At 39.5% G+C, this 21,247-nt stretch overlaps 1 protein-coding gene across 2 annotated transcripts in view; it reads right to left on the minus strand.

The window, feature by feature from the left end:
• The window catches only part of UBR5 (ubiquitin protein ligase E3 component n-recognin 5), a 132,648-nt gene that overhangs the window by 30,032 nt on the left and 81,369 nt on the right, over window positions 1-21,247 (minus strand). For both annotated transcript variants that reach the window (XM_019551499.1, XM_019551489.1), the window contains exons 22-38: window positions 16,921-17,047; window positions 15,314-15,465; window positions 14,797-14,892; window positions 14,228-14,351; window positions 13,022-13,119; window positions 12,084-12,232; window positions 11,282-11,373; window positions 9,860-10,006; window positions 9,645-9,763; window positions 9,430-9,556; window positions 9,197-9,326; window positions 8,803-8,963; window positions 7,789-8,028; window positions 6,407-6,530; window positions 4,634-4,745; window positions 1,884-2,015; window positions 821-1,078 (exon numbers count right to left, since the gene is read on the minus strand). In XM_019551499.1, coding sequence (XP_019407044.1) covers window positions 821-1,078; window positions 1,884-2,015; window positions 4,634-4,745; window positions 6,407-6,530; window positions 7,789-8,028; window positions 8,803-8,963; window positions 9,197-9,326; window positions 9,430-9,556; window positions 9,645-9,763; window positions 9,860-10,006; window positions 11,282-11,373; window positions 12,084-12,232; window positions 13,022-13,119; window positions 14,228-14,351; window positions 14,797-14,892; window positions 15,314-15,465; window positions 16,921-17,047 — 2,388 coding nt within the window. The remainder of the gene's footprint in view (window positions 1-820; window positions 1,079-1,883; window positions 2,016-4,633; window positions 4,746-6,406; window positions 6,531-7,788; window positions 8,029-8,802; window positions 8,964-9,196; window positions 9,327-9,429; window positions 9,557-9,644; window positions 9,764-9,859; window positions 10,007-11,281; window positions 11,374-12,083; window positions 12,233-13,021; window positions 13,120-14,227; window positions 14,352-14,796; window positions 14,893-15,313; window positions 15,466-16,920; window positions 17,048-21,247) is intronic.

Raw genomic sequence — 21,247 nt, forward strand, 5'->3', positions numbered from 1 at the left:
CTGACCAGTGTTGCATAGAGGGGGAGGATCACCTCCTTGCACCCACTCATGATGCATCTGTGGATGCATGACAAGGTGTGGTTAGCTTTCCTGACTGCATCCCCAAATTGGCTGCCCATGTTCATTTTGGAATCAATAATGACACCAAGATCCTTTTCTGCCTCTGTGCTGACTAGAAGGGAGTTCCCCAGCCCGTAGGTATGCTGCTGGTTCTTCCTCCCTATGTGCAGTACCTTGCACTGGTCAGTATTAAATCCCATCCTGTTCTCATCCACCCACGCCTGTAACCTGTCTAGATCTAGTTGCAGCCAGTCCCTCTTCTCCAGCGTGCCCATTTCTCCCCACATCTTAGTGTCATCTACGAATTTGAACGAGGTTCTTTTCACTCCCTTGTCCAAATCGCTGATGAAGATGTTGAACAGTGCAGGCCCAAGGACCGAGCACTGGGGGACCCCACTGCCCACATCCGTCCAGGTCCCTGTCCACCACCACTCTGTAGGTGTGGCCCTCCAGCCAATTTGTGACCCATCTGACTGTGTAGGCATCAACGCCAGTCGCCGAATTTTTTAATGAGAAGGCAATGAGAGACAGCGTCAAAGACCTTCCTAAAGTCCAGAAAGACCACGTCCACCGCAAATAAAAATATTCTATTCCATGATCTTAACTAGTACAGATAAATCACTTTATGACTTCCTCTTAAGCAAAAATGAGGAAAGATCACAAGGTAAATATTGTATTTAATTCTAAAAAAGAAACAGTGAAAACAAGGAGCAAAATGCAATTTAGCTAATGCTCATACATTCATTTTGACCAGACTTGCCTGCTTGGGTGGACGTGCTGGATGGAGCAGTACTAGTGGTTCTCTGATTCTGGGTGTTTCGTACAGCCCACTGCATTGAACGGGGAGCCTGGGCAGCACCATTGGCATGGGAGCTATTTGTGGTTCTCTCTAGAGGCTCATCAAGCATGAAGGTCTCCTGTTCTATGTCATCACTTTGGCTACTACTGCTGTCTGAATCACTGGAGTCATTTGACTGAGAGTCATCCTCAGAGAAAAATGCGGGAACACTGCTAGCACCTAAGTACAAAAAAGCCTTTACAGTAACTAAACAACAAACAATTAAGTCACAGTTGGGCTGCAGGAAACAGAATAAAGCATTTGAAATGTTCTTCCTAAAAATACCACTTACAGAATATTGTACAACTGCTCACATAACACAATTAACAAATGGCCCCTACAATGCTACAGTTTTATGAAGTGAACTTTTAAGAAGTGACTGCCCATGGCCTCAACTCTAATGTATAAGGCAGATAAAAACCACTTGCAAAAATCCTTAAAATGATCCACTAACTTTTGTAAATGCAGAGTCCAGGTTACATAGTGAAAAGAAATATCGTAAATTGAGATTAACTTTCCCATATATTTTCAAACTAACCCAAGCAGCAATTCCTAAGCAATCATATCTTATGAAAAAAAAAACTGTACTAGTGTAAGAGCCTGTATCTCCAAAAGGACTGCACGCTGGCTTACCTATGTAGATAAAGGAAGAAAAAAAGTAGGGCAATCTTACAAGAGGAGGAAAAATCATTTAGCTTGTTGCATGTTTGAGTTTTCTTCTTCCTCCTCATTAGAAATTGGCAATAGTGGGTGGTGAGAAATACCTCATCTCTCTCAAGCTCAGTTCCAAGAGCAATAGAGGACAAAGAATGGACAGTGTGTGGGTTTTCAAAGATTTTCTGTCAACCTCTGGGATGGGTAGTCTGTCCTGTCCTTGTTTAAACCTGTATTTATTCACTTAGACATACTCTTTTATCATTCAAATCCTGGTATCTTAAACAACTATGAAAAGAATAATAATATGAGTTGGGAAGAAATGTTGCACCTGCTTCTGATCCAGCAGTGGCTGCAGTGACAACACTTCTACGTCCACTAGCATTGTCCTGGTTGCTGTGGTTACTTTCACTGTCACTTTCTGTTTCAGCTGCTGCTAGCAGATCCAGCTCCATGTCACTGCCTAAAAAAAAAATACAACCCCCAACCAAATCAATATTAAACCAACTTATGCTTAAAAATTGTAAGTACGTATGAAAGCACACTGCATGGCATTTAGGGTTACAACAGGTTTTGTTTTTTTATACAAACAAAGGAAGAGAGGGTAATCACTAAGCATCTTACCATCATCTTGCTTCCACAAATCCTGGCAGAAAAACCATTAACCAAGTTTTAAGGACTCTACTCAAACCCAAAAGATTCCACAATTAAAGCTGAACTCACAGCCTCTACTCCCTGTACATGGCTTAAAATAGTCCGTTTACAAGACCACATCGTCTTGGGTAATAAAATAGGCATGCTGAATATACGAGGAACATGCAAAACCTTCAGGTTATAGACTATGGGTCAGCAACGTTTTCAGCTACGGTGCTAAAACACACCCCAACCTCAACCCACCCATCATCCTGGCATGCCATGGGCAGACAACAGGGGAGCCACAAGGGGCCTGATCCTCAATGCTGGCAATGGAAGCATGGGCACCTATGGCGGATGGTGGGGGAGGAGCTAAGGTTGCATTGCCCTGGCCCCTTCCCTGCCACACACCCCAGGCACCCACGCATCCACAGAGCACAGGCTGCTCGCAACAGGCAGGCTGTAAATAGCTACACTGGAGTCTGGAGCCCTGGCCTAGCTCCGTAGCCAGTGGCAGTTGCATACATGCCTTGGGGTGCACAGCAGGGAAGTGACTGAGACAAAAGTGCAGCCACTGTCACCAATGAGCTGGGTGGAACTCCACAGACCTCCCTGAGGTGGCTTGCAACTTCCCAGTCACCTGCCACAACTGCCTTGGGCTCTAGGCAGGCCCCTGCTGTCCACCACAGAGTCGGGGCTACTCGCAGAAGGCAATGTGGAGGCTGAAAACAGCTGCACCGAGGTCTGCAGAGCCCTGGCCTGGCTTCACTGCTGGCAGTGGGTACATGTGCACTTCTAGGAAAACGGCAGGGGAGGGGCCAGAGTTGCACTGCCCTTAAGGCACACATGCAGCTGCCATGAAGCTCACATGGAGATCCAGACCCCAGCGCAGCTGTTTGCCGCTTCTCAGCCATGCCTACTGAGAGCAACCTGGGTTCCATGGCCAGCAGCAGCTGCCCAGAGCCTGGGCTGGTTGAGGCATGCCAAACAAACTGGCCTGAAGTGCCATGCTCTGGCACACATGCTCTAGGAGTTACCTACTGCTGTATAGACAGAAGTAGTATATCATGTTGATGTCAAATGATACCTATACAAGCAGTTGTGACGCAACTATTATTTCTGCATGCTTCTGTAGAGATAAGCATAGCAAAACTGCTGCAACTTTAACTGTTTCAAAAAGTTAGTTACAGTGATTTCACTAACTTGTATGCAGACACAAGTTAGAATCACAGAATCATGGGAAATTATGTTTGGAAGAACCTCAGGAGGTCATTCAGTCCAACCCCCTGTTCAAAGCAGGATCTCCATATCAATCCAGCCAAGGTTTTGTCTAGCCAGGTGTTTAAAACCTGCTAGGATGGAGATTCCACAACCTCTCTGGATAGCCTGCTCCAGTGATTTACTTCCCTCCTAGTACAGAAGTTTATCCTAATATCTAACCTAAACTTCCCATGCTGCAGCTCGAGACCATTGCTCTTTGTTAACCGTCACCATTGAGAATAGCCTAGCTCCATCCTCTTCGTAACCAACCTTCAGACTTTAACAGGCTATTATTAAATCCTTCCCACCATTTTTCTCTAGACTAAATAAGCCCCTCAGCCTCTCCTCATAAGTTATGTTCCCCAGCCCTCTAAACCATTTTCTCTGCCCTCTGCTGGACTCTGTCCACATCTTTTCTATTGTTGGGGAGGGGAGGTAGGCAACACTGGACACAGTACTCCAGATGTGACCTCACCAGTGCCAAATATAATCACTTCCCTCAATATATTGTCAATAGTCCTACTAATGCAGCCTACTATGCTGGTAGCCTTCTTTGCAACAAGGGTACGCTGTTGACTCATATACAGCTTACTGTCCACTGTAACCCCCAGGCCCTTTTCTACAGAGCTGCTGCTTAGCCAGTTGGTCCCCAACCTGTACCACTACATGGGATCATTCAGTCCCAAGTGCAGAACTTTGTACTTGTCCTCACTGAACTGATGCACTCCCCCACGCACAAGCTTCCCCTCTCCTTCTGAAGCAGTTACAGGTACATTTGTCCATAGCCCTAGATAATTATATTCTGACAACAAAATCCCTATGTTCATAAACCTGTCATGTCACATTCGAATGCATCTGGAGTCCACCTAAGCTAGAATACTGTTTAATAGGGACAGGTACAAAGCAATTCAGACACAGAGGAGGATCACCCACTCAATTTATGAAGCCATTTGCCCATGAAAAGTTCTTCCATAGCTCCCCACTAGTGTAGAAATTCAGTTTCAAGAGAACAGTGGCAATCAATACTGACACCACTTCCCCATCACTTAACTGCCAAGCCCACAGGCCAGATGATATGGCTCTAACAAGCAGGGCCAGAGCCCAATCTGGCACACAGGGCTGGGTACTGCATTGGCCCCATATACCAGATTGTTGAATTGCTGAATAAAAAACTTAAAAGGATCATACCATCTTCATCATGTTCATCATGCTGTCCTTCTGCTTCAGCATTCTCCTCTCCATGTTCTTCTTGTTCATCATGGTGGTCCTCTTCTCCAGCTACCCCCTCTACCACCTCAACCTGAAATGAGCATTGTATTTTTATGGTATGTCTTATTAGACTGCATTTAAAACGTCAAGGAAGGTGTGAACCAAGTATTGCTTGAGGCTAAGCTACCTGTTTTTCCCCCCGGAGTTTAATTTGACAATGGTGTTTCTTAAAATAGCATCTATGTAAAATTAACCTGCATTTTTAGAAGTGAAGATCAACAAGAAGGATTCTTTTTTGGTGCTGTGTTGTATGACAGCTTATTTTATGGCCCCAAAAGTAAATGCCCTAGAAAAGTCTAGGCCTCCAAATAGATTTTCCTGGACATTAGAATCTAATACTGATAGCAAAATTTGACCATAAATACTAGGAGTAACCAATTCTTTCTGAATTTACAGAATCTTGACCATCTACCTGGTAGATTCTGCAAGGTATTGTGTCAAGATTAACATCTCAAGTAGCAAAGCTACACATTGGGTGCATCTACACATATACTTTACTACAGTTGACTAAATAACTCTGAAGTAAAAGTACCACCCACCACCTACACACATACTGATATTAGGGCATACTAAATTAGCTAACTCTGCCATAAGATAGTATTGTTGGGGATCCCAACAGTACTATCTTACCGCAGAGTCATTTAGCCTGCTGAAATGCATGTGTAGATGGTGCAGGGGCTGGCTGGCACATGAGGCTGCTAAAATATAGGGGCTGACTGCTGCCACCCCCTGCACTTCAGCATCTTCATGCCCCACCCAGCCTTTCTGCCCATTGATGCTGCCAGCCAGAGCCCAGGGCTGACCCTCCCTTGAGCCTGCTGCCAGCGCAGGGCTGCTACACACCAACTCAAAGTTCTGGGCATGTGTAGACGCTGTGCCTGGAAGCAGTTGACTCCAGCTGAAACAGCTCCGGAATTTATAGCTGAGCATTCCTTTCATGTGTAGGTGCACCCACTAAGACTGTTACACCACCTTATCACTCTATGTAAACACTTTGGTACCACAGCACACAACGGACTGAAGGCTGTTTAATAATATTCTGAATCTTGTTAAGATTTTGCAAATTGCAAGACATTAGACACGCCATAAGCATGCGTACAAACATGTTAGTTCATTTCCATTTACACGTCCAGGATGAACTCTACTGTAACCATTTCAGATGTTACTGAAATGATCGTATTTTTCCCCAGAGTTTCAGGTAGGGTTTTGTTACAATGTAACATTTGCAGCCTATGGAATTCACATGCAGCATTCTTATACTGGATTACAGTAAAAGCCTTGTCACCTAGCATTTTACTAACTGGCATTTCTATTAACCAGAATTTCTGGCTGGCTGGCCAAACACAGGGTGGGGGGAGGAGGAGGAGAATAATGATACCTCATGCAGTGGCCACCACTGCTACCCAGCACCCTGCACTGCTACCATTCCATGTGGCCACCACCCCTTTCCTCCCCCATATGCTCTGCATCCAGCCGAAAACCCCTGTGCCTCAGGTAACCGACATTTTTAGATTACCAGCACCCCACCCCCATTCCTACTCATGCCAGAAAACAGGGCTTTTACTGTACCATGTCAACATCTTAAAAAGACTCGGGCACTAAATGCTGCCTCAGAGATGTATGCGGTGCTATATTTCATTTAACACCAAAATGCATGTTATGCATCAAATTGAAAAAGGATAAGAAAATAACCTCTTCCACATCTGCTGACACAATATCATCTTGCTCTTCATCTCTGCCGCGAACCGGCTGTGACTGGCCGATCCGTCTCTGTTGAGGATTTCTAATAACATAGGACGATTGAGACTGACTGGAACTACAAAGAAAACAGAAACTGAAGTATACACCAACACAAAAATTTACACAGTAAAATATTTTAACAAAGCCGTAGTAATTTACTCTTTTTGACCATAAAGCTAATCTAAACTTAGCAGACGAATAAGGATGCATGAACAAAATTAGTTCTTTAAGATTTACTATCGATGTAGGACCAGCGCCTCCAACCCTTCCACATTTCATGTGAGAAAACTATTTTCAAAAATTACACTCATTGTCAGCATGGTTCTCACTCAACAAAATGTTCACCTTTCAACAAAAGCATGCATAAGAAACCCCCCAAGAATTAATCAGTGCGCACATCTGTGTAATAGGAAAGATAGTAATAGGAAGTGAAGAAGAAAATGATGGGCTTTTCAGGTTGTGGACTTTGACCACCCATCAGCATTGCTCCAATCTTGCTGGACATTAATGCTTCTTAGAATGTGAACAAACATACATTTGTAGAGGGTCCAAAAGTGGGAAGAACACTAGCTCCAGACCATGCAGCAGCTACTATGTTGTCAATTGTTACACCTGCACAAGCTAGGAACCATACAAATGTAGCAGAACTGCTCCAACTTTAACCCTGCTCCACCCAGACTTAACATAGAAGCATCATTCCAGGCTTGTTCACATGTATGTAACTGTTATAATGCAACAGCTCCTGCATACTTTTGTGCAGCAGCTTCCCCTCCCCTTCCAAAATGGCTCCAAGCATACGTTTGTCTATGGCTTCTACTTGTTAAGCTTAAATGGGAGGCACCAAGACAAGTAATTTTGTAACTGAGCTTCAACATCACTACTCCTTGCTTAACTTAAGCAGGAATCAAAACTGGTCCTTGACTTCAAAACTGTTTTCCCAACATGGTCAGATATTTCCTTTCTGGCATGCTGGGATTTCCAGCATCTGTGGAATTTTTAGACAACTGAAACCCAACTGCCCTCAGAATCTCCAATTTGGATATTTTTTGCATCCCAAAGATAGCCTATTCTACACTTCACAGACTGATAGCACCAGGTGTTCAAGTTATGCTTTAGTAATAGGCTGATTTTGTTCGCATGGATGCGACATTTTGTCCAGCTCTAAACTGGTAACCAAGTATTCTTAGTAACTAAGTAATCGTATTCCGTACAATTTCATTTAAAATTCTATGTCTCAGTATATATTATGGAGTTTATATAAGGGTTCCATAAAGAAAGCTCCAAAACCCTACTTTTGCAAGCAATAAGAGAACAGATCAAGCAGTGAACTTTACCTGCTAGATTGATCAGAAGAGGGTCTTGGTGGCAAGGGCTCCACAGAGAAGAGTTCTTCACTGCCTTGCATGGCATCTATACTAGTGCTTGCAAGAGTAAATGGTGCTGTAGGACGTGCAATACCCATTCTGACTGGGATAATTAGGGATTCCGCTACATTACACAATTCCTCCACAGCATAGGGTAATAAAGCTTGGAATACACGTTTACATTTGCCAATTGGCTGTGGAATAAAGTTGCTAGGGAAAAAAAAGGTGGAAAGAAAAAAAAAGGTCAAATGTTATTTCTAAAAAAGAAAAAGAAAAAAAAAAGGGATAAAAATCCAAAATGACTAATTAATTTGACAAACTAGAGAACACTGAGTACAACTAAAGGATAAATTTTCTCATGAGACTTCATATATAATAAATGGAGTGGCTTGTAAGTGGAAAACCAAATGCTTTAATGTTTTAATTGGCCAAAAAAAGAGTTTAACTATTCCTTGTACAGAAAGTCAGAAGTAAAAAATTATAAATAAAGCAAAGCACACTATTGTTAATAGAAAAATAATCAAGTTTTCAAGGATGTAAATTTTAAACAAAAATCCAAGATTAAATATCAGGTTCCTTTTATAGGGTACAGTGCATTTCATGCACAATTTATAAATTTGTATGGCTAATGAAGTTCTGGTGCAGAATCATTTCTGATGTTCTAAGCAACAGCATAAACTTTCACAAGAATGCATCTCAATCTTGGCATCTACCACTTAACACTTTAATCTGAAAAACTGAAAGAAACTGCCAATTGTGTTGAATTACGCAATTATCTTCTAAGCAAACAGGGACGAATATCAGCTATTTATCATGTAAAGCTGAACTGTAATTTAAAACTGAATCTAGAGATGAAAGACTATTTACAGCAACTCTGAATCAACTCCTGCAAAAAAATGTTAGGGTCCCTCTCCCTCCTCCCAATTAATGATCAACACACACTCTCAAACATTCATTCATGTAGTGAATAAAAACAATTCTTACTTTTTCTTTTTGGACGAAGCCATTTCCACACTTAGAATGACAAACACTCTTGCCACAGAGCGAAGAAATCTCATTGTAACAGCAATAGCTTCTTCTCTGCGTCCTGGAGTGTATTTATTTTGTAGTTCCTTTACCAGAGTACCCAGCAAAGTATCTAAAAGCTATGGAAACAGTAACATACTATAATGCATAATATGTTATACTAAATTCTGGAAATTCTTAACAACTTTGTTTTCAATGACTACATTAAAGATTCAAGAAAAGAATAAAAGCACACTGAAGTAAAACGGGAAAATCCAACACATTTATTTCAAGCTGAATCAAAAAAAAGAGTTTAAGCTTGTTTATATTGAGAAGAGTTATCACTGGTAATAAAAAGGGGAACAGTGCTTACCAAAATGTCTGCTGTGCATTTAACAATAAGGCAATGCGTAAAACAATCCAGCCGAATCGTACCACTTTGCTGATTAAGGTACACTTGTTCTTCAGGCAAAAGATGACCTATCCTACTGCTTGCACTAAGACTTGGAAAAAACAAGAGAAGGAAACACATTTTATATTAGTTCACATAACTCAAAAATCATCACTTAAAAAAATGTAACTAAAACAAAATTTGCAAATACACACGGGTCTTTATTCTCCTGAGAGCCAAACATGATCATAGATTTCAGTGCATTCCAGTCTTGTAAAACACGTTCCAGTGCAAGCTGGGCAAATCGTGGAGGCTCTAAATCATGATCAGGCATATCAGAATCTAAGGAAAGAGGCAGACAGAAGTGATGGGTGCAAGAAGTACTGAAATCCAGAAACGTTTGCATTCTTTTTGCCGAAAAGGCTCTCACCTTCAGGATTTGCAGTTTTACGATTACGATCTTCCCTGATTCTAGGTGGTCGGTACTGGCAGTGTTCTACAGTTTGCCTGGCAACTGTTTGTACTAAAAACAACAGAAGGTGCTCTCCCCTATAATAAAAAATAGATTAGTGAGAAAAACTATGTTGCAGGGTGGTTTTTAAATTCCACTGACCTCCACCACCTTCACTCCAAATACCAACTTGCCTGCTATTGGGCATGGTGACAAGGTTTGTAGTGGTAAGCAATCGGTAAAGCAGATCAAGACGAGCAGACTTCTGACCTGCAATTAATGTTTTACACTTGCATTTCTCCCAGCAATCACAGTAGGCTGTTGGGGATGTTCGCTTGAGCCTGAAGCAAATGAAAGTGTTACACATCTTCTGTTCAGTAAAATTTTAAAAACAAGTTTCTGAACAGGCTTATTAATGACAGTAGATAAGCAAAACCCTAATTTCAAAATTAAAAAATAGCATTTCTACAATACCTAAACTTCACTTTAGTGCTTTCCTTATCTACTATTAATTTAGCAAAATACTTTCACTATATAACGTTTAACATTAAAAAAACAGAGCAAAGGAGTCTCAGGACACATGCAAACAAACTTAAACTCAAAATCCTTATTGAAATAAAATTACAAGAACTCTTAAAATGGAGAGACCATCTTTGGAGGTATAAGTTGATTTTTTTAAAATCCTTATACACGCATGATATCAATGTACCTTTAATGTGGCTACAGAATACCTGGTCTCTCATTTCTAACTGATATCAATCTTCAGCAGAAATATTTTTGGATTTCTACTTTGGTTTTTAATAATAGTTATCTGTTTCTCTGGCCTGATTTTTTTATTTTAAACAGGTAGCATGTTAGATCTGTTTGGATCCTTGAGATCAATGTTCCTTACCCTTTAAATTGCAAAGCAAAGCTTTAACTATAGCAAAGAATGCACTGTAGGATGCAATGCAATCAGATTAACGCAATGCAGCATAACGGTTCCTTTAGTGTAGTACTGTATCAGGGCAAGGTAGCACCATACAAAATTATCCAAGCTAGTTCTGTGTGCAACATCCACAACCAGAAGCAATAGAGGCACATGGGTGCAGGGGTGTGCCACGACTAGTTAGTGCATGCTGCCTTTCAGCAAAGGCAGTTTCCCATTGGCAAAGCAGCACATTCAAAGATCAGCATGGCATCTCAGCATGACACTACATGGAATGTCTGGGGGGGGGGTGATGGGGTTCTCCCCTCTATCTGTCCTTACAGCACACCTGTGGCACCTCTATAGCCTGCCTGTTGAGAAATACCATTTTAAGAGTATAGTTCGTATTTGCACAAAGATCAAACATATAAGCAGCCATGAAACACACCATTTATCTCCTATGTACAACTGCTCCTCCACAGAAGAATGGAAAGACAAAAAACAAGACTACTTGTATAGTGAAAGACTATTTAAAGTTTTAGAAACACTGGAAGAGGAAGTTTAAGTATTTGAAAATTAGTGAAAAATTTTAACATTTGGGTATTTTGAAAGGCAATAAACAAATCTATAAGATACAACTACTAAGCAGAAAGAGGAACCAATTAAGGCCTGTTTTACTTCAAGAAATTGATTACAAGCAAGCACTTACTTGCAGTCGTGACCCTTGTGACAAACCCTTGCACACTCCGTGCAACAGCAAAGTGATTCCAGTAAACCACATGTTCGGCATTCAAAAATATCCTAGAATGAAAAATATAGTTTATAGAAGAGTTAAAGGAAAATTATGCATGGAACAAGTGAAGATTTATTATCAATGATGATTTAGTATACACTTTAATATAATAAGTATATCATAGTTCCTTATATTTTTTTTTCCATATAAGTAAATTATTCAACTAACATGCCAAACTAAATGAGGACAGAATGGGACAATTCTCAAAAATATGTAGGATAAGAAAAGAAAGCTACTAGTTAAGCCTCATCAAGACAGTCAGTGAGGTCAACATAATAAAAGCAGATTTCCAATGCCAATTCAAGTGGGCCTGTTCATTAAAAAAAATTGCAACACCTTGAATCAGTTTTAGCAGGTCAGATCTATTCATTCCACCTAAAAAGATGCCAGTTTAAGAATGTGAGATTGTCACTAGTCACTACTTCTCAAAAAAATAAAGAATACTACACACAAAATCCTTGTCCAAACTGGTCAAGATGACAGAACTGTATTCACAAAAAAGGTTTGATCAGAATAGCTATTCTTTATATTTTACTTGTTGAGAAGAAATGGATAAGACAGACAATAGCATAACTCAAATGGTTAAAATGAATCAACTGACTGAGCCCATCAACACACAGATAAGGTTAGCAGTGCTCTATGTCAATACATACAAAGTATAGATAGATGGTAGATAGTTAATGGGAACGTGTTTTAGCATTCTAAATACATAACTTACTTGATTAATGTGCTCTGCACCAGTCCATGTAAAGCTGCAGGTATCATTACAGCACAGAACATACAATGGGGAATCATCTGGATTTGTGCCAGATGGACAAACCATTCCCATAAACACATCGTCCTCTTTCTCATTTGAAGTTACTTCAGCTAAAAATTAAGTGTTTAAAAAAAAAATCTTAACTAAAAATTCTGCCACAGTAAAACCCATATGGAGACAATACAAATCATAAATGCTTTTAGAAGGCTTCCCCCTCCCAAATCTTACTAGAGGTCTTTCTGTAGCAAAGACGAGAAGTTGGCTCTAGCTTCAGAATGCCATCCTAGCCAATTTATTTTGAAGGATTAAAAAACGACCACTATGTACAAAATAATCTTTCAAGGAAAACGTTCCAAAATTAACTCCATGTAACCTGTCATTTCACATAGTTATGATGTGCCTGCTTAAATTTCCCCTGCCAGCACACTGCACCGGCAAGAGGGGAAGCACACTAATAAGGGCACATGGGATGTGTAGCACCCCCAGGGGCTTAGAAGTTGGACAGGTCAACTTAAGTACAGCAGAACTGTGAACGTTAATGATTTAGCACTTTGACAGCATTCTTAATATTAATTTATTTCTGTCTGTAAAATAACAGGATTCTCACGTGAAGGACTGTAAAGGAAGTCAAAACTACTGCAATCCAAACGTGTAATAGTAACACTGTCATAACATACCACAAACTGGCAGGGCTTCTCAGGTAGTAACACTTTCCACAGCCTACAGTAATATGTACTGCATTTTGGGAGTATGAGTTCAAAATTATCATTCACTCAAACATGTGCAATTTCATACAAAATAACATGTATTAGTTATGAATTCAATTACTATATATGCACACATGCCAAACCAAAATTAAAAAAACAACCTACTATGGCAAGCACAGTACGCTAATTTACCTTTAGCAATTTTCTGTGCAGTTTCCAGAATGGTAATTGCAGCAGGGTATGCTCTGCCACTAACTGCAGACATAAATGGTGTCATGCCTCTTGCATCCCTAGGAAACAAATTAACAAGCACGTCTAAAAGGCTGAACTCTTTTTATCCCCATTACAAGTAAAAGACAGCTACAAGATATGCCAGCCTTGAATCTGCACATACAGCAATTAATCGGGATAAAAACAGCTGCTGAACACTGGTGTGAATTATTAGCAAAAATGTGTTCTTGAATAACAAGACAACACTAGAAGAATTATAGATAACGTTGAGATATCAGCAGGTACCCAGTCTCAGTTTCTTTGCTAATTTTCTAATTTACCATATTCACACCTTTGTCAGAATAGTTACCTCAGCTGGAGGGTGGGACTTTTCTATCCTAGGATTTCATTATTTCCCTTTTTCAGGCAAGAATTTAAATACCTGATCCATTCAAAATGCTGTGTAGCATATTAATGTATACATCTGTTAGTCAAAGGGTAATGTGCCTATAATACATTCCCAATTTCATGTTTACAAAAACACCTGCTTGCTTTTTGTTTTGTTTTTTTTTTAAAGTTGTTCATCAAGAGGAGCATAGTGTAATTTACCAATCCTGTTACCTGGGAAAATGTAATTAATTTCAGAGTCTTCTGCAAAGATAAATTCATGTCCATTTAATCTTTTCTCTAGAATGAGTCTCTGGGACTTGCATCTTTGTCCTACTGCACCCTCTCCAATACAGTATTATCACAACATAGGTGCCAATACTTCCTGCAGAACACTGGCGATCAGGAATATTTTGAGGTTAAAAGACCAGACTTCCATGGCTGCATCCATTACTTGACAACCATGGCCTGAACAAAGAAGTGAGCATACTGCTGCACTGATATATTATGAATATTCATGAGACAGACTGCTTTCCAACTACACTGGTCATAATTATATATCTGAGTAATTACTATCCCAGTTCTGCTACCTTACACACGGAGGGACACAAGTTATGCTCTAATAAGTTCTTTTCAGTAAGTCTACTTCACTATGAAATCTACTAAATATATATTCATATTTGTACATGAAAATATTTGCCTACATACTAAAAACAGTTTAATAAGGACTGTTTTGAATAAGTTTCAGCTGACGTATCATCTTCAGGTAAGAAATATGGCAATTAATTTTAAAATTCTTACTTGGCTGACAGTAGTTCTCGAAGATATGGTTGTAGTACCACACTATCACATAACAATTTCAGTATAAAATGAGCATTTGCTTTCCGATCCTTAGATTCCACCACAGATGGCTCAGTAGAAGGACCTATGATTAGAAAAACAGAGCACTAGTAACAGAATCCCCTAAGTGGGTCATTTACTGCAAGTACTTTCATCAAAAAGAGCACTGGTATGATTAAACAGCAACTTTATTATGATGCATATACCAAATTTCAATAATATACTATGTATGTCACTAAATTTCAGAATGTGAAACTGTCAAGAAATTACTGTCTCTAATTTAGATATTATCCTGTTAGAGTACATTTTCACCTGTACATCATGTGTAGGTAAGCAGAAGATTTTACATGAAGTCTTCCTTCAACTCTGCTTTATGTAAAGTCACAAATATAGTTCAAATGAACTGGTAACATGCAGCTTCAAGCCCCTCTTCATTTAAAGGAATCTTCATATACAAAAGACGTACCAGCTTTTGTTTGTGTTGACTGTTTTCCTTCTAAAGTATATACAGAGAAACAGCATGCTCTCACCTGGTATGGTAGAGGTGCTAGGTCCTTGGCCAGTGCCAGTCGCTGCTGTGGTAAGAGATCCCACAGCGGGGGCCAGGATAAAATCAATGTCACCATCTTTCAGTAAACAGAACAGCAGGATGTACATCAATATATAAAAACAACCCTAACAACATGTTCTTCTTGCAGTACTTAGCTACATTATACACATTTTGCTTCTAGCAAAAGGTAATATCACTAGACAGCCATCATTTTAGCCAACATTACAGCAAATACTTGTAGGAAGTTTGGCAACAGCATTTTAAAAGAAAAATGTTTGTTTACTTTACTCTAATTAATAAAAGTGGGTTTAAATCCTAAATCTTTGCTCTCATTAAAAAACACTTCTGTCTACTAATGCTACACTTCAATAGTATTTACCAACTATACATGCATTTTGCACATATTTAAATTGAGCCGTAAAAGTCACTGATTTCTCTCCCTCATTTTTTTCTATGAAGTTTTACACTGGCATCAACTAATGCATTAGCAATCTTACCAGGATCCATTGCAGGAGGATCAGGAACCCAGCTGGGTGGAGCTATGGGTGGAGAAACTGGGTCTTGGTGATCACTGGATGAAGCACCGGCTTCATGTCTACCCAACCCAGCTGCTCGCAAGGATCTTCTCATCATCTCTCTGAGTCTCAAACTAGACAAACATTAAACAAATTCCATCCCACGTTCATTTAAAAAAAATGCACTTACGCAAACATTTAGAGTTAAAGGCAACCTATTTTTTTTTTATTCCTATGATTTTCTTTGGCACAAAGAATGAAGTCAAACTAATTTTTAATTCCTTCCTACCATTTTATTGTAATAGAACATATTTTAGCTTTTCATATTTTGGTATAGCACTCTTCTTATGTAGTCTTGATCCTGCAAGTAGAGCAGCTTTATAAAATAAGGCTTGCTGGGAGGGGAGGCAGGGAAGTAGGCTAAACATTCAGGCCTTTTACGTCACTAGAAAGACATGAGGAGAGTCTAATGAAAGATGAGGGAGAAAGGTATGAGGAAGCATGAACCCACAGGATATTTTTGAACAATGGGACAATAGAATTCAAATAGTTATTATTAAAACCTGCATCAACACAGCTGAATCTGGACGCTCAGGAGGTTATGGGGACAGACGAATATAATACAGGGGTGTGGTGCGTGCCTAGGGTAAGTGGTATGAACCCAACCCCTGTTAGGAGTCCCAGCTGAATTTTCCAGAGGAGGTAGGAGGAGGGCTTAATCCTTATTTCTCCTAAATCAAACAGTTGACTGGACTGAGAAGTGCAGCTCATGGATGACAAAGAACAGCTTCAAGTTCATTTCTGCTTTGGCCAACAAGCTAGAATACTAAAATAGTATAAACTTTCCAGTAAACACAGGACAACCCAATATTGTCTAGGACAGAACAAGTTTCTACCTTTACATCTATCAAAATCAATACTAATTCAGATACAAGGGCAAAGAGGCACTTATTTTGATGCTATCAGATTATCTTGGAAGTTTATCAATTTCTTTACTATCCTCTAAAGTGCTACATCACAGGAATACTATCTTGATATCATTTATTTCTTGTCCATAAGAGCAGTGATAAGCTTTGGATAAAGAAAACTCCAAGTTCTTTCAGAATGCATCACTATAACAGATTTATTAGCAACAGAACTCTCGGTATTAGGCAATTTAAGACACACAAATGAAAACATGCCCACTGTCTATCCTGGAAAGTTGTCCAAAACATAAATCAAAACAAAATCTTCTATAGTTCTATAACACTTTATACCTGGACTCTTATAGAACTTTACAAACATAAATCAACTACTGGCTTTGAACCTTCTCACAAGGTAGTCCCAGTTTGCAACTGAGGAAGCTGAGGGACAAACAGATAGACGATGTGCCCTTACTCAGAAGTCCGTACTACAGTTAGAATTCTAAGACTAGCAGCCTCCTTGACTGCCAGGCCTGTGCTTTAACAACTAGACATCGCTTCTCAAACTAATGACAGAGCTTAGGCTTGATCTTGGGCAAATGGCAAAGACTTGAGTTACATTAATACACAATGCTAAGTGAGTGAAGCATATAAAAAGTAGAGTAACGCATCTTTAAACCAGTTTACCTTCTGCTGCTTGATGATCCTGCCCGATTTCCTGGACCATTACTTGATACTACTGAAATTGCATTTGCAATAGCCTCAACAGCAGAGAGCCTTTCAGCAAATGTGTTCCTTTCAGAGCGTTCTGCTTCTGAAAACATTAAGAAAATATTTGGTGCCAAAATTTCATCTGAGTTATAAGAAAGGAATACAAATAGGGAATTTCACTAAGACAAAAAGATTACTACAATTTTCTTTTTCACTACATTTGAAGGGATACTACCAGGAAGATTAGATGCAAATTTTCTTTTTTTTAAGTTTGAACTGTAATTCTCCCATGACTCAACCAAAACCCAAATTTGGAGAAGGAATTCAAGAGAGAAATTTCAATTCCAGGACAATCATAAAAGTATCTAGCAGACCTTAACCTTCACAGTAGGACCTGTAGCAACAAGGGCCTTGGTGAAAAGTAGGGCAGTAACTAAGTGATTTGGCATATACATCTGCTCATTTTTCTGTGAAATACATTTCTAAACAGCATTACTGAAACAGGATTTTAAATCAACAAGGTATGCCAAAGATACAAAACTAGGGACTGAGGATGTAGGTTTGTAGCCTTGTTGGTCTAAGGACACAGGCAGACATGGTTCTTTGGGTGAATCTGGTATCTTTTATTATATCAACTTAAGTAGTTGAGGGGAAAAAATTCCAATTTTTGAGACTGAGGATGACATTAGAACAAAACAATCAGCACTCAGTGTCTTGGCATCACAAAGTGCAGGCTTCTTCACCTAATCTGAAAGAGTTAGCTGAAAATGCCTTAAGGTTTTGTTTGTTTGTTTGTTTGTTTTTTGGGGGGGGGGGGCAGATTTCACTATGTGCTATGAATAGCACTCATCCCACTTTCTTCTTTCAACATGGCATTTGCCACTTGTGTCTTGCCAGCGTGTGATAACAAGAGCAATACCCAGATGTGGGGTGATTGGGTGAAGCCCAATTTGGACAAAATTATTTACTAGCAGAGTTTTAGCACTGAGAACTGACATAATTGGCTTCAGCTACAATTTGAGGGTGCTGGTCAACAGTTAGTGGCTCAAATCCTTGGGATCTTAGTGAACATTAAGCAGAAGTAACATGTCTTTCATCTTTGCTTAACCTTGAGGTTCTGTTAGTACCTCAGACTTTTCCCACAATCACTTTCATAATGGACCAGTGCAACAAGCCTTAACACCCTGAAGCTTCAGTGCTGTCAGAACTGTACATCAGCAGGAGCACATTACACCTGCGCCCTCTCTTTCAAGTGCATTTCAAGCTATCACACTACACATTTTTAAGACTCAGTTATCCGAAGAACCATTTTATCAATTCATGCTCAAATCACAGTAGTTGTGATAGGCACAGATGCCCGTTTCTTTGAATGCACTTACAGCATTAATGCAACCAAAATTGATTAAACACAGCCAACGCTGAGAATGGCTAAAAACACATGATCCAGACTGGAAACAACATACTTAATGCAACCTACCGCAAGAATAGGTTAGCATAGCCCATCTGTATGAGAACTATAGCAATGCTCACTGTGCGCAATCCCCTTAGTGTTGACACTTTTTCAAGTCATGGTAAACTACAACACTGCTGAATACAGTTCAACCCCCTCTTCACATAAACAGCTGAGCTGCACCTCTTCTATTTCCAATGATTCCTGTTTCTTCACCAGCCTTAAATATATGGCAAACATCACCAAATTGGGCCCCAAACAGTTTACCCAGAATCCCTCCATCTCCCCCTCTCTCAACCTGCGGGGCTCAGATTACTGTGGTCCAGCTATCCACGAGGTAGAACCTGACCAGGTCTGCCCTATGTCTCATCTGCGTATACATTTTTAAAGCATCCCAGGACTCATGACAAGAAGTGGGATGAGTGGGAGAGGCTAATTAGCACTTGGATCCTTAGTGGGGGGCAGGTATCTGGAATACACATGTACATATGGAACTGTTGGGTCATCATGGCTTGAAAACACTGTTGGCTCTGCTGGGGCACAGCCCAATGAACAATATGCTAAATCATAAGCCTTTTGGCTTTGGACTAATATTACACAGTTTGTACTATAGATAAGTAGGTACAAAAGTGCTATTTAAAGGTGTTTATGCAATACCTGTGCTACAACTTGAAGCAATTTCAAAATAGTTCATCCAGAATTGATGCAGTTTAACTAAGTCTATAGGTACCTGTAACAATTTTGCCTATGTGCAAATTACTAGATACATTTATTTCAAAGTCATTGTTTTCAAATTTGCTCCTTGTGTTTAGGAAGAGCAGGGTCTGATAGTAAGGAGAGGGGCGGGAAAGGGACTGCAGGGGAAGAAGTTGGGGGGGGTGACAAGGGGGCCCAGAGGCTCTCTTACCCCCCAGGTTAAATTTTCCATGCTGTAGCAGTGGGAAGGGAGCAAATTCAAGGCAAGCTTCCAATAATTAGATTCTATACTTGGAAAATTATAATAAATTATATTTTTTTCCCATATAGAAAGTCTAATTATTGGGAGGTTGTCTCATATTCAGGGTCATTTTATATTTGAATAAATATAATATAGGGTAGGTCTCAATACCAGATAAACAACTCTCAATAGCAAATGGTTGCAGAGTATATTTTCCACATACTAGAAAAAAAAAGGAAGTTTACATTTTTAAATAGTGCCAGATTATTACTGTTATTTTGCCTTACATGTGTGTACTAATTATATCAATCTGAAATGAATATTATTGATAGTATGAACTTCCCAAAGGTGGTTCTCTACTGGCCATACAGATATAAAAAGTCAGGAAGACTGCTAAAGAGGAAGCAGTTTACTAAAGAGAAACAGCTGGACAGTGGCCCCTCAAACTTTTGAGGTCCAAACTCTATGACAAATTGCTTGATTATGATACAGGTGGCTTACCATCAGTATCGTGGGTGCACCAGTTTCAACAGAGATATTTTCATACTGCATTAGAAAATTCTTCGTGCATTAGGGAAAGTTTGAACAAGACTTAACAATTTATCGTTTCCTATCAAAAATGATCCTTTCAATGACAATCTTTGTTTGCATTTCAACATTTCCAAGAAAGGGTTTGCATTTTAAAAACAATAGCATTAAGATAACTAAACACCCAGAAAATGAGCCTGTTAACTTCTGGCATTTCTATCCAGACATGGGGAACAATATTTCCTCAACTGCTTTTTAAAACAATCCTACTTTCCTATAAAATAATCTATGTTAGAAGGCTCAGAAAACAAGCATTAGGAGAAACTGCTTCAGTTCAGTTCTCACTGAATTTTTTTTTGATGAATCAGAATGATTCAGCGAAAGAACATTAATATACAGGCTAAAATATTCAAGGTTGAGTCATTTATGAGTTTATTATTAAAGCAGATTTGATTCAAAGCATAGACTACCATGACACAGGTTTTATATTTTCCAAGTTAAATGCATTTCATAAGCACTTCTGTACCAGCATTTAACCAATACTGGTTCAGTTTTCAGGTTGAGGAAATTCAAGTATTGATGCCACCTATATATAGTTCTATTTATCCTTTTATTACAGGTTATGCACGTAGGAAGACTTGTATGTAAGAATGTCTGACTTGTCATTATCAAAACTAATTTTCAATAGGTTATTAAAAAACTTTTCAAAATTAAAATCATTAAGGCTAAAAGGAGATTAGCAAAAAGACTCAGAGAGAAGCCAATGGATGGGAGTAACTGCTTCTATACACCCCTACCAATACCTAAAATGAACCCATTATTCTGGAGTCATTCCTTCACTGTCTAGTAAATATCACCACCACCTTCTAGAGGCAGGTCCACGTAAGGTAATAGCCTTTTGCTGTTATCAGCAACTTGTTGCTTCCAGGATGGAAGACTATTCAATAAATCTAAAGATCTCAAAAAATCCCTACTTATAACCTATACTGTAGGAAGCAAGTGGGTTTCAATAACATTTCATACGATGGACAATGTTTTTTCAATTTAAAATATTTTTTAAATCCTTGGAAAATGACATCTAATCAAACAAACTACATTAAAAGAACCTCAAGGTTGCAAAGACAAGCACTCAAATTAGGAAAAGCCAGGTTAAGAGTGCCTGTGCACCCTTATTTCATCTGCCCTGTGTGTATGTATTAGGATGCCATCTTTAAACACAGCATTTCAGCAAGACCCCTGTTTCCCAAACAGTGCACAGGACACACGATACAATCCTTATTCATTCCTAAAGCATGATAAACAAGGGGTTGCTTGTAGGACAACCTCAGTTGTTGCAGAAGTTGGAAAGTGTATACTGAGAAAGGAGCCTGGAGGGTGGGGGAGCAGGG

Source organism: Crocodylus porosus, unplaced genomic scaffold, assembly GCF_001723895.1.
Source record: "Crocodylus porosus isolate Cpor-Errol unplaced genomic scaffold, CroPor_comp1, whole genome shotgun sequence".
Lineage (NCBI taxonomy): Eukaryota > Metazoa > Chordata > Crocodylia > Crocodylidae > Crocodylus > Crocodylus porosus.